The 13,295-nt window shown below is 43.9% G+C and overlaps 1 protein-coding gene across 1 annotated transcript in view; it reads right to left on the bottom strand.

The window, feature by feature from the left end:
• slc6a6b (solute carrier family 6 member 6b) overlaps positions 1-12,753 on the bottom strand; it is a 37,107-nt gene extending 24,354 nt beyond the window's left edge. The window contains exons 1-2 of the mRNA XM_039016538.1: positions 12,631-12,753; positions 1,651-1,880 (exon numbers count right to left, since the gene is read on the bottom strand). Of these exons, the coding sequence (XP_038872466.1) occupies positions 1,651-1,879 (229 nt within the window). The 5' untranslated portion in view covers position 1,880; positions 12,631-12,753. The remainder of the gene's footprint in view (positions 1-1,650; positions 1,881-12,630) is intronic.
• Between the last annotated feature and the right edge of the window lie 542 nt (positions 12,754-13,295).

The raw sequence follows: 13,295 nt of genomic DNA, 5'->3' as shown, positions 1-13,295 counted from the left end.
ACAAATGTGGTCAGGTTCAAGAAAAACAAATGTGGTCAAAACCAACGAAGTACGTGTGAATCAAGAGAGTAACTACGGTAAATCATTTTACGTCAGTAATGTTAGAAGGGAGTGAGATGGAGGACATTCATTTGTTAGTCAAGTAAGTCAACCATGGAATGGTTAGTCAATTGGAATGGCTTTAAGCTGTAAAACCTTCATGTTCTAGACTTAGATAGCAGCTGTAAAGGAACCATGGTTGCATGCAGAGAGACTGCCCAGCTAGCACATTTGATTCCTTTGAAGTTGTGGGAACGTACGTTTTTGGTTTCCCATTGGTTCTGGGAACGAAGCCTTACGTTTCCTGACCGGTAAAACGGAACTTTTTTTTTAATGTTCTGAGAAAGGAAGTGAACATTTCGCCTGTTCTGGGAATGTACATTTTTAGCTTGCAGGGAAGTTCTGAGAACATTTTACTATGGTTCCCTGAAAGTTTTCCTGGGAGGTTTTATTATACGTTCTGAGGAAGGAAATTATAGGTTATTTTAAGGTTTTTGAATAACTTCCTTAAAACTTTCACTGAATGTTTGAATAAGACTTTTAATAACACTGCTAGCTAAGGTTAACTGTTTTTAACTACAAGCACAGATAGGACACATGCAAACACATGTATTTTTTAAATCATGGAAACACATGTATTTTTAATCATGGAAACACATGTATTTTTTATCATGGAAACACATGTATTTTTTTATTGTGGCACGGCATCAGTGAGATTCGAACCTATGATCTTCTGTTGGATGGCTCTAGCATGCTTTTTTTACTCATACAAAGCTGTTCATTTATCTCTATTCAATCAGACCCCATTTCAAAGGAAACAAGCACTCAATAAGATCAGGTGTGGCCAATTACTGGGCGTGGCCAACACAGCTGAACACACTTAACAAGATAGAGGATAGAGAGAGTTTTGTTGATGCTAAGAACGGAATATATATGTTTTTAAATAACATTCTTATGTTTTCTTGTGTTTTTTTTATGGAAAGTTTTCATAATGTACTGAGAACATGACTTTATATAGAATCATGAGGAAACGTGTAGAAATGTTATGCTGAAGGTCTGAAATTCCCACAGAAGAACGTTGTTTCTTAACGTTCTTGGAACTATGTGAGAACATTCCCAATGTCAAACCAGTTGGAGAATGTTCCTACAACATTACCAAAATGTTTTATTAAATCTAAACATGTTTGAACTTTTAGGAACATTCTGTTAAAGTAATGAAATACCAAGATTTTTTTTTTTTTGTCAAGTTCCAAATGATCTGAGAATGTTCCAAAGCCAAGCAACTATCCTGCACCATTCCCAGAAAGATGGGGGAAGGTTGAATGCAAAATAACCATAGAACCACGCTCTCACCAAACTCTAAGAAACATATGGTTCTCAGAACGTTATGTGCTAGCTGGGTGCTAGCTGTTGACCTGTACTAACCCACTCTCATGACTTGAATTAATAACCCCATTGAACACAGCACTCTGCATCTTCTGTTTACATGAATATGTCACAGTGAAATAGCGCCATTGACCCCAAACATCTTAGAATACAGAGTTGGAATGGCTTCCTTCCATTTCAGCCTTCATGTCCTAGTCAGTAGCTGTATAGGAGACAGAAACTCACCTCCGCCATTCTTATAGCAGAGGTATGGGAAACGCCAGACGTTCCCCAAACCCACGAAGCCGCCAGCGACGGACAGGATAAAGTCAAGCTTGGAGTTCCACTTCTCCCTCTGGACGGGCTTCCCCTCTGCCTCGTCCTCGGGCCGGGTGCCCGGGCTTTTCCCTGGGGAAGGCTTCAGCGTGTCCTTATGGAAGTCCTTCAGACACTGGAGCTTCTCTTTCTGAGCCATGCTGCGGGAGGGAGGGAGAGAGAGAAGGAGGGAGGGAGAGAGAGAAGGAATGGGGGAAATAAATGATTAGATAGAGTTCATCTGAGGTGAGTTGATATCGTAATGACCTTAACACAACTCCTTTGCATCCTCGTCAATTGGATTTCTGGGTTCCTGGGTTTATTCCCCCGCCAAATTTGCTGCAATATTTAAAAAACACACCAAAAAAAGCACCACACTTCATGGTGAACGGGGGTCCACCTGTATAAATGACTGACCTAATAGATGCCTGAACAAATTCTACACACAGTCACGGACATGAGGGTCTTATTCATTAGGCACCAAACAGAAGAAAACAGACTGATAAAGGGAGGGACTAACTCAACTTGTCCAATGAGAAACTCTTATTTTTTATGGTGTGAGCGAATGAATACGACCCAGTTTGGGCTGCTCAGTGATCTGTCCTTTGAGGAACTAGCTGAAGTGAATATCTCATGTATTTGCTGTTGAGAGCAGGACACAGACTGACTGAAATACAGTTTCTTACACAAAGGTGTGGGTGTGTATGAGGCAGAAAAAGGTGTGTATGAGGCAGAGGAAGGTGTGGATGAGTCAGGTGTGGATGAGGCAGAGGAAGGTGTGGATGAGTCAGGTGTGGAAGAGGCAGAGGAAGGTGTGGATGAGACAGAGGAAGGTGTGGATGAGGCAGAGGAAGGTGTGGATGAGGCAGAGGAAGGTGTGTATGAGGCAGAGGAAGGTGTGTATGAGGCAGAGGAAGGTGTGGATGAGGCAGAGGAAGGTGTGGATGAGGCAGAGGAAGGTGTGTATGAGGCAGAGGAAGGTGTGGATGAGGCAGAGGAAGGTGTGGATGAGACAGAGGAAGGTGTGGATGAGGCAGAGGAAGGTGTGGATGAGGCAGAGGAAGGTGTGTATGAGGCAGAGGAAGGTGTGGATGAGGCAGAGGAAGGTGTGGATGAGGCAGAGGAAGGTGTGTATGAGGCAGAGGAAGGTGTGTATGAGGCAGAGGAAGGTGTGTATGAGGCAGAGGAAGGTGTGTATGAGGCAGAGGAAGGTGTGGATGAGGCAGAGGAAGGTGTGTATGAGGCAGAGGAAGGTGTGGATGAGGCAGAGGGAGGTGTGGATGAGGCAGAGGAAGGTGTGGATGAGGCAGAGGAAGGTGTGGATGAGGCAGAGGGAGGTGTGTATGAGGCAGAGGAAGGTGTGGATGAGGCAGAGGAAGGTGTGTATGAGGCAGAGGAAGGTGTGGATGAGGCAGAGGAAGGTGTGTATGAGGCAGAGGAAGGTGTGTATGAGGCAGAGGAAGGTGTGTATGAGGCAGAGGAAGGTGTGGATGAGGCAGAGGAAGGTGTGGATGAGGCAGAGGGAGGTGTGGATGAGGCAGAGGGAGGTGTGGATGAGTCAGAGGAAGGTGTGGGTGTGTGAGGCAGAGGAAAGTGTGGATGAGGCAGAGGAAGGTGTGATGGAGGCAGAGGAAAGTGTGGATGAGGCAGAGGGAGGTGTGGATGAGGCAGACGGAGGTGTGGATGAGGCAGAGGGAGGTGTGGATGAGGCAGAGGAAGGTGTGTATGAAGCAGGTGTGGGTGTGTGTAAATATATATCTCATCAATTATCAATTATTGATTAACCCATCATTTCTGTGTGTATGTCTGTGTGTGGTAAAATAATTTGGTGGATGCTTATATTGGTCCTATAACACACGTACACGTGTTAATTGGAAATTGACTTCCTGCATATCCCAACTCCCCCGAGACACCCTGGGAGAGTGGGATCACGGCCAGGGTCAGACATTATCAACGGCGACCCTATGTGTGTGTGTGTGTGTGTGTGTGTGTGTGTGTGTGTGTGTGTGTGTGTGTGTGTGTGTGTGTGTGTGTGTGTGTGTGTGTGTGTGTGTGTGTGCGTGTGTGTGTGTGTGTGTGTGTGCGCGCGTGCGTGTGCGTGTGTGTGTGTGTGTGTGTGTGCGTGCTGCGTGCCTGCGGGTGTAAATTTAACCTGTCAAACCCCATGGCTATAATTCACATACACATTTCATACAGTCATGTCAACACATATTCCTAGAGGGGCATATAATTGATGGCTTGGATATCCTGTTCTCATTTTCCAACCCTGGTATAGAGTAACTGAACTTACAGTAGATGCATCAATCAATTATCCCATGTCTATAGTACTTTACTAATGTTTTTTTGTAATTCACAAAATAAATATGATGGGAAATGGTTGGTTTAATAAAGCATTGAAGTATGTATATATCATACATACATACATATAAGCCTACATGATATTTAGCACATCAGAATTGAACTGTATTGCCTCTTGCCTCTTGCTAGACAGTCGTTGTAAATAAGAATTTGTTCCTAATTTGATCTGTCTGTTAAAATAGAAATGTTTCAAAAATCATAAAATTGCTCTGTCACTATGTACAACTGGTTAGGCCAGCCAAGTCAAAAGTAAACTTTACACACATCACAAATACTACTGTGGCCATTACGAGCCGAGGGTTATGAGTGCTGGGAGACTCACAGAGGTGAGAAGCCAAGATGTAACACTCGATCCACAGTGGTGTACACTTGATACCCTGAGCCCTCAGCCCTGAACCATGCTCTCTAAAGCACTTTCCATTTGTCAATGTCTCTCTCTACTTTCTCTGTGTCCTCTATGTACTTCCTAATAGGACTAGTGTATGTTGAAATGTAAACAGATATTGAATCTCCGTCCAAAAGGAAACATACACAGTATTTACATTGTACACACTGTACAGGCTATACAGTATTTAAACTGTACAGTAGGCTACACAGTATTTAAACTGTACAGTAGGCTACACAGTATTTAAACTGTACAGTAGGCTACACAGTATTTAAACTGTACAGTAGGCTACACAGTATTTAAACTGTACAGTAGGCTACACAGTATTTAAACTGTACAGTAGGCTACACAGTATTTAAACTGTACAGTAGGCTACACAGTATTTAAACTGTACAGTAGCTCAGTTTCCACCTCATTTTGTGGGCAGTGTGCACATAGCCTTGAGGGCCAGGTCTGCCTACGGCGGCCTTTCTCAATAGCAAGGCTATGCTCAGTGAGTCTGTACATAGTCAAAGCTTTCCTTAATTTTAGGTCAGTCACAGTGGTCAGGTATTCTGCCACTGTGTACTCTCTGTTTAGGGCCAACAACCATTCTAGGTTGCTTTGTTTTTGGTTAATTCTTTCCAATGTGTCAAGTAATTATCTTTTTGTTTTCTGATGATTTGGTTGGGTCTAATTGTGTTGCTGTCCTGGGGCTCTGTGGGGTCTCTGTGTGTTTGTGAACAGGGCTCCAGGACCAGCTTGCTTAGGGGACTCTTCTCCAGGTTTATCTCTCTGTAGGTAATGGCTTTGTTATGGACGGTTTGGGAATCGCTTCCTTTTAGGTGGTTGTAGAATTTAACGGCTCTTTTCTGGATTTTGATAACTAGCGGTTATCGGCCTAATTCTGCTCTGCATGCATTATTTGGTGTTTTACGTTGTACACCGAGGATGTTTTTGCAGAATTCTGCATGAAGAGTTTCAATTAGGTTTTTCTCCCATTTTGTGAATGCTTGGTTGGTGAGCGGACCCCAGACATCAACCACTCTCTCTCCCTCTCCGTCGCTCTCTCTGTCTGTCTCTTTCTTTCTCCACCTTCTCTCCACACTCTAAATAGCTGTTGAGAGACATCTGTCGATAAAGCTTTACAAGGATATTTAAAAAATGGAGTAAGTACCTCCACTTAATAACCTTCAAACAGCCACATAACAGGTAGAGAGGCAGACCAAACCAAGACATTCCTAACACTAACAAAGACATTTGAACTAAATCAATAATGCCAAAGAAAATAACCCAATATCTATTCTACTTTTTATTCTCAAATATTTAGAACTACATCGTGTGTAAAGTTACACGTGTACCAACATATACTGTTGTAACTGTATATAGAAAAAAACGACCAAAACCAAATCATTTATTGGGGTAAAACACCAACGTTTCAGCATCACTGTGCCTTCTTCCGTGTGATGTCATGAATGCTTGAACCAGGTTATGTGCTTTTTTATTAGTGTTTCACCTGTCACCATGACGCTGGCCAGCTTCTTTATTTGTATTAGTGTTTCACCTGTCACCGCAACCCTGGCCAGCTTCTTTAGTTGTATTAGTGTTTCACCTGTCACCGTGACCCTGGCCAGCTTCTTTAGTTGTATTAGTATATCACCTGTCACCGTGACTCTGGCCAGCTTCTTTATTTGTATTAGTGTTTCACCTGTCACCGTGACCCTGGCCAGCTTCTTTAGTTGTATTAGTGTTTCACCTGTCACCGTGACTCTCGCCAGCTTCTTTATTTGTATTAGTATATCACCTGTCACCGTGACTCTGGCCAGCTTCTTTAGTTGTATTAGTGTTTCACCTGTCACCGTGACTCTGGCCAGCTTCTTTAGTTGTATTAGTGTTTCACCTGTCACCGTGACCCTGGCCAGCTTCTTTAGTTGTATTAGTGTTTCACCTGTCACCGTGACTCTGGCCAGCTTCTTTATTTGTATGTATATCACCTGTCACTGTGACTCTGGCCAGCTTCTTTATTTGTATTAGTGTTTCACCTGTCACCGTGACTCTGGCCAGCTTCTTTATTTGTATTAGTATATCACCTGTCACCGTGACTCTGGCCAGCTTCTTTAACTGCTCTGGCTGCTCACTCAGACTAAACAGATCAGACACCAAGGGACCACCCATATGCACCGGATGTGTCCCAAATGGCACCCTATTCCCTGCACTACGACCCATAGAGCTCTGATCAAAAGAAGTGCACTTTGTATGGAATAGTGTTCCTATTGGAATGCAACCTAAGACAATTAAACGCAATGTGCAGATTGGACAGCGCTCCCAAGCCGAAGATGACACAGCCGACTGTGAGGCTGTGACTGTGAGGCTGTGACTGTAAGGTTGTGACTGTGAGGTTGTGACTGTGAGGCTGTTACTGTAAGGCTGTGACTGTGAGGCTGTGGCTGGGATGCTGTAAATTTCCACTCACTACCCAGAAAGGAGAGGGCTGTGTGGGCTGTGTCTGCATGCGTTTGTGTGTGTGTGTGTGTGTGTGTGTGTGTGTGTGTGTGTGTGTGTGTGTGTGTGTGTGTGTGTGTGTGTGTGTGTGTGTGTGTGTGTGTGTGTGTGTGTGTGTGTGTGCACCTTCCTGGAATCATCCACTTTACATGTATCAAGAACACTGGTAAGTCCCAAAGACTGATGGGACTCAACAAGAACCTTACCGGGCCTGGGCAGCGATCCACACCTCTGTGCATCACCATTGGTACAGCAAGGTACTTGGGGTCTAATTCAGCACGACAACGCCTTTCCCTTAAAAGTAAACTTAAATAACTGTAAACTTCCATTTCCTGAAATAGTACACTAATAGAATCTCAGTTCAAAAACCAAAAGAGAGGCTGTGATTGGCTTCCTATTTGCAGGTTTGTATCTGAATTCGGTAAAATCCCAAATCATCATACCCAATGGCTTGGTAAATAGTGAATTGGCTCATTAAATGGCACCGGTACCGTGTATTATCCCAGCACAATAGGCACTTTCTCCACTGTATCCAATTTATTCTCTATCTCTATAGCCCACAGCACCACACACAGACCAGCCTGGTCTCATCGACTAGACGTAACATAGCCCACAGCACCACACACAGACCAGCCTGGTCTCATCGACTAGACGTAACATAGCCCACAGCACCACACACAGACCAGCCTGGTCTCATCATCTAGACGTAACATAGCCCACAGCACCACACACAGACCAGCCTGGTCTCATCGACTAGACGTAACATAGCCCACAGCACCACACACAGACCAGCCTGGTCTCATCGACTAGACGTAACATAGCCCACAGCACCACACACAGACCAGCCTGGTCTCATCGACTAGACGTAACATAGCCCACAGCACCACACACAGACCAGCCTGGCCTCATCGACTAGACGTAACATAGCCCACAGCACCACACACAGACCAGCCTGGTCTCATCGACTAGACGTAACATAGCCCACAGCACCACACACAGACCAGCCTGGTCTCATCATCTAGACGTAACATAGCCCACAGCACCACACACAGACCAGCCTGGTCTCATCGACTAGACGTAACATAGCCCACAGCACCACACACAGACCAGCCTGGTCTCATCGACTAGACGTAACATAGCCCACAGCACCACACACAGACCAGCCTGGTCTCATCGACTAGACGTAACATAGCCCACAGCACCACACACAGACCAGCCTGGTCTCATCGACTAGACGTAACATAGCCCACAGCACCACACACAGACCAGCCTGGTCTCATCGACTAGACGTAACATAGCCCACAGCACCACACACAGACCAGCCTGGCCTCATCGACTAGATGTAACATAGCCCACAGCACCACACACAGACCAGCCTGGCCTCATCAACTAGATGTAACATAGCCCACAGCACCACACACAGACCAGCCTGGCCTCATCGACTAGACGTAACATAGCCCACAGCGACACACACACAGACCAGCCTGGTCTCATCGACTAGACGTAACATAGCCCACAGCGACACACACAGACACAATAGTCACACATGTTTGCATAAGCAGTTCCCTTCTTGTACAGCTGATTCAGAGGTTGGAAATAGAAAGGAATGCTCACACTCAAACACAACTGTTGAATGTGTGTGTGTGTGTGTGTGTGTGTGTGTGTGTGTGTGTGTGTGTGTGTGTGTGTGTGTGTGTGTGTGTGTGTGTGTGTGTGTGTGTGTGTGTGTGTGTGTGTGTGTGTGTGTGTGATTTCTAATATCAAAATCCTTATTTACACCTTGCTCTAACATGTGAGTTTCCATCTGTTTACGCTTGATTGATATCCAGACACGATACGTGTCTGACTACCGGAGGAGATGGTCAGAAACATCACATTCAGATCACAATGTGTCTTTTATTCGTCTACAAATGTCAAAAAATGTGGGCTTAATCAGAATGTGACAAAGATCAGGACAAAGGGTGCATGTTAGCACCAGATATGAACACTGCTAAAAACACAGTTGAGTCAGAGCACTTTCTCCCTCTCTCTTTGATCTCTGCCTCACTCTCTCTGACTCTCTCTCTGACTCTGACACACTCTCTCTCTCTCTGACACTCTCTCTCTCTGACACTCTCTCTGACACTCTCTCTCTCTCTGCTCTAGTTATTATTGTATTGGGTTGGGGGGATGGGACCTACATTGCATGCACTCCTCTCTAACTGTAAACCACAGAGGACTTTGTCATGCTATTGAAATGCATCATGCAACATTCTGTGGTCCGGGGCCAGGGCCTTGCAGCAGACCTGGGTTCAAGTAGTATTTGAAATCAGTCAGCGTTGGCTTTAGCCTGCCTGGTGGCCAGAGAGGCAGAGTTTGGCAGTTGTGTCACAACTGTATTGATTGCATTGTGCCAGCCAGGCTCAATCAAGCGCTAGGTAAAGTATCAGAAATTATTTCAAATACTATTTGAAACCAGGCCTTCCGTGGCAACTGAAACTTCAGGTCTGGAGTCAGAGAAAGCAAGACATATTTATGTTGATTTATTTTCCCTTTTGTACTTGAACTATTTTCACATCGTTGTAACACTGTACATAGCCGTAATATAATATTTGAAATGTCTCTATTCCTTCAAAACTTTTGTGAGCGTAATGTTTATTGTTAATTTTGTATTATTTATTATCTACTTCCCATGCCAATAAAGCCCTTTTGAATTGAATTGAGAGCAGGAACAGAGAGAAAGAGAGTCAGTCTCAAGGACCTTACATAATGGCCCTACTTTAAGACCATGGGCATCTCCATCGGGCCCTCACGTTGAGATGTCCATTCCTCCCCTGAGTCCATGTTAACCTGCTATGATCTCTATTAGAGCTTTCAAATCTCTGTGATTAATTCAAGGAGAAGAAAGGAAGGATGGAAGGATGCTTTCAAAGTATTTCAACAAGGCCCCTGGCTCTCATGCTCAGCTGAGCTCCTCAATTAGACAGAGAGAGAGAGGGGGGGGAGATAGGGAGGAAGAGAGAGAGAGGGGGGGAGATAGGGAGGGGGGGGAGAGAGAGAGGGGGGAGATAGGGAGGAAGAGAGAGAGGGTGGGGAGATAGGGAGGAAGAGAGAGAGAGCGGGGAGATAGGGAGGAAGAGAGAGAGGGTGGGGAGATAGGGAGGAAGAGAGATAGGGAGGAAGAGAGAGAGGGGGGATAGGGAGGAAGAGAGAGAGAGAGGGTGGCGAGGAGGGAAAGAGTGAGCGAGCGAGCGAGCGAGAGAGAGATAGATAGATATTTACACAAAGTAACTATGAGGTGAAATAATGATTTACAGAGCTTCAAGGCACCCTGGGTAAACGGCGTTATCTTAGTCGGGTGGATGAACGTTAGTAGTGGAACCCTTAGTTTCACCAATCTATGTGTGTTGACAAGTGACTCGGCTGCTTTAAAGAGGAGGGGGGGGAAAGGAAGGATTTCATAAGTATTCATACAGAGCTCAGCTTAATCTGGATCTTCATTACAGTAGCCTAGAAATTGTTCAACCTCATTAGACTTTATTGATAATGTCAACCATTTTGGAAATACCCACAACCACCTCAAAACTCAATAACAAAGTAAGCAAAGACTTATTGATTCATTAAAACCAATTCTAGATATTCAAAGACCACGTTCACCACGAGAAAACGTTATTTCTGCCAGGAAAGTGGACATAAGGTCAACTGCAGCGAAGATATATTTGCTTTTGCACATGTGATAGGGTAAAATTACTACCCAAGTCAAAGCAAAGGAAACAAACTGGCAACAATGTTTCACTACAATTTTTATTACAATCATCAGGTATGGATGTGGTCTTATCCATCCGTTTCAAACGCCCTTTATATTGCGCTCTGCTACATTCCTTCCTCAAGGACACACGTTCAACCTCCAAGCTCCGACATAATCAACATAATTAATTGTCTTTGTTCTACAACTGTTCCAATTATAGCCACAGAAAGAAGAAGTAGCCTTCACTGACGCCGCTATATTCAACCATTTTTTACCAAAGTTAAAGAGAGATGCAAACGTAGCTTCTGTAGCCTAGTGATTAAATGTAGCCTAGTGATTACCTGTAGCCTAGTGATTAAATGTAGCCTAGTGATTACCTGTACCCTATGCATTAGGCTATACTGGGTACTGGGAATAGTCGATTTACCGATTTTTCTCTCATTCCCAGCTACGCACAAGCTCGGTGACACGGGCGGCATTTAACGGAATATCGTTTTTTTTTCATCATAGGCTGCAATGTAACACATCGCTGGTAGGCTAAACACGGATTTAAGACTCATGGAGGTGTGTCTTCAGTTACGTTTCTGAGCATACTGAGAACGCCAGAAATGAATGTAGGAAATGAAATAGAAAGTAGCCCCGTCTCTCGTGGTAAAGGGATTGTATGGCAAAGCCAGAAAACGAAGCTGTTTAACCTATAAACCCAAGTGACTGTCTGAGGTAGACTCTGAATCATCATCAGACATACAATAAGCAGGCGTTGTTACACCGTTACAATGGACACCCACTATCGATTGAAGGATTGTGCCAGCCATTTGCAGGCTGGCTACACGACCGCAGACACTGTTCTTTATGTTCACCCACACACAACCTCAATTATTGATGTCCCCTGCCAGCCTTGAAGATCAGCTCGTCTTTCGGAGATGCTATTCATCAGAACGGATCGAAATGTAGGCAAGGCTATATGATGACAGAATCTGGTCTACTTTATGATGACAGAATCTGGTCTACTTTAGCCTATGACAAAAGAGAACAATAAATTGCGCTCATAAAATAAACTACACGAGGATAATGTAGAGTTGAATGTCTATGAAACTATTGTAAAATGAGCGACAATCACCACAACGTGTCGCCTATTCAAAATATTTTCAGCTTCGTCTAGCTTAGCCTACTATATGACTGAGGAAACAATAGGCAGCATTTGTAGCGGAGCCTCAAGGAGGATGTGAGAGAGTTGATGTATGAAATGTAACATGAGCGAGCCAACCGTGCACCGTACACTTAGTAGCTGTTTCCCTCCCTGCTCTCTGTTCCGTTAGTCAGACATTAACCGCCCGGTGGTGGCAGAAAATGAAATAATTCAGAGCCCCCCCCCAAAAAACACATTACCAGTGGAATAACCTTAAATTGAATTAATGTGTAAGTGTAAACCTATGAAGTTATTCACTGTAGCCTAGGGTTGTCACAAAATAATATAGATATCATTTGCGTATAATTTGATTGAGTTTGAGGAAAATGTAGGCTTCATCCCTTCTCTCATGCGAGGATAATGTAGGCTTCATCCCTTCTCTCATGCGAGGATAATGTAGACTTCATCCCTTCTCTCATGCGAGGATAATGTAGGCTTTATCCCTTCTCTCATGCGAGGATATTTGCATGAGGTCTAAATAACAAGACTCAACCTTTAAGCGGAAATGTGTTCTGAACGTTCTGTTTTCAATAACGTAAGATAATATTTTTTATATGAACATGCAATAATGATTCATGCTCAAATGCTACTTTTTCAGCATTAAACGCCATAAATGAGATTGAACAACATATTGTGACACAGAAATGATAAAATTCACTATCGGAAATAAAATACTATAATTAATCTAATAGTATATGAACTCGAATCATTTGCATATAGCTTAGCTCATATAGCTGTAACCTAGGTGATGATGATGATTCCTTTGCCTACCTGTATTGGCTTGAATTTATTTTATTCCTTTAGAATTGATCAGTCCCTTCAGTGTAGTACGGTGGACGGCGTGTTGAATAGTGAGACTTACGGCGGTAAATGTTATTTATAAGCTTTTCTTTCTGACCTTTGTCTCTTAAAATGGGTGACCATGTGTGGAAAAACACCGGCCAACCTCCCAGTGCAACAGGAGAGCGTCTTCTTAAAGAGGCAGGTTTCACTAGAATCAGCTCGGCGCTTGTTCCGCGCAGCAGCATCACGTTGGCCTGTACGCACGCGCGCACGGAGAGAGCCCAAGAGGTCGGAGGGAACGGAAAGCACACAGAAACAACACATAGCCTACCATGCCATGCGTGCCTGAAAACAAATAGAATTGCCACTCAAGCATAGCTAAATTCATAAACTTTTTTTTCTCTGCATTTATACTTGTTATGCATTTTTTAAACAAATACTTTCCATTCTAAGATAATTCTGCACTGTCAGCCATGATTCACACATTGACATGTAGCATAATATGTTGACATAAGCATAGCTGTTTACAGTAAAGCCTACTTGCAATTACCAACATCAACATCTAATGTGTTTTGGAAAAGACACCAGCCTATGCATTCAACGTGCAAAGTGTGTTATGAGTAAGTTACGTATAAGGACAGCCCAATCATAAG

Source organism: Salvelinus namaycush, chromosome 20 (genome assembly GCF_016432855.1).
Source record: "Salvelinus namaycush isolate Seneca chromosome 20, SaNama_1.0, whole genome shotgun sequence".
NCBI classification, from domain to species: domain Eukaryota; kingdom Metazoa; phylum Chordata; class Actinopteri; order Salmoniformes; family Salmonidae; genus Salvelinus; species Salvelinus namaycush.
The sequence above is the reverse complement of the archived record's forward strand: the minus strand, read 5'-3'. Positions and strand labels throughout refer to the sequence as shown.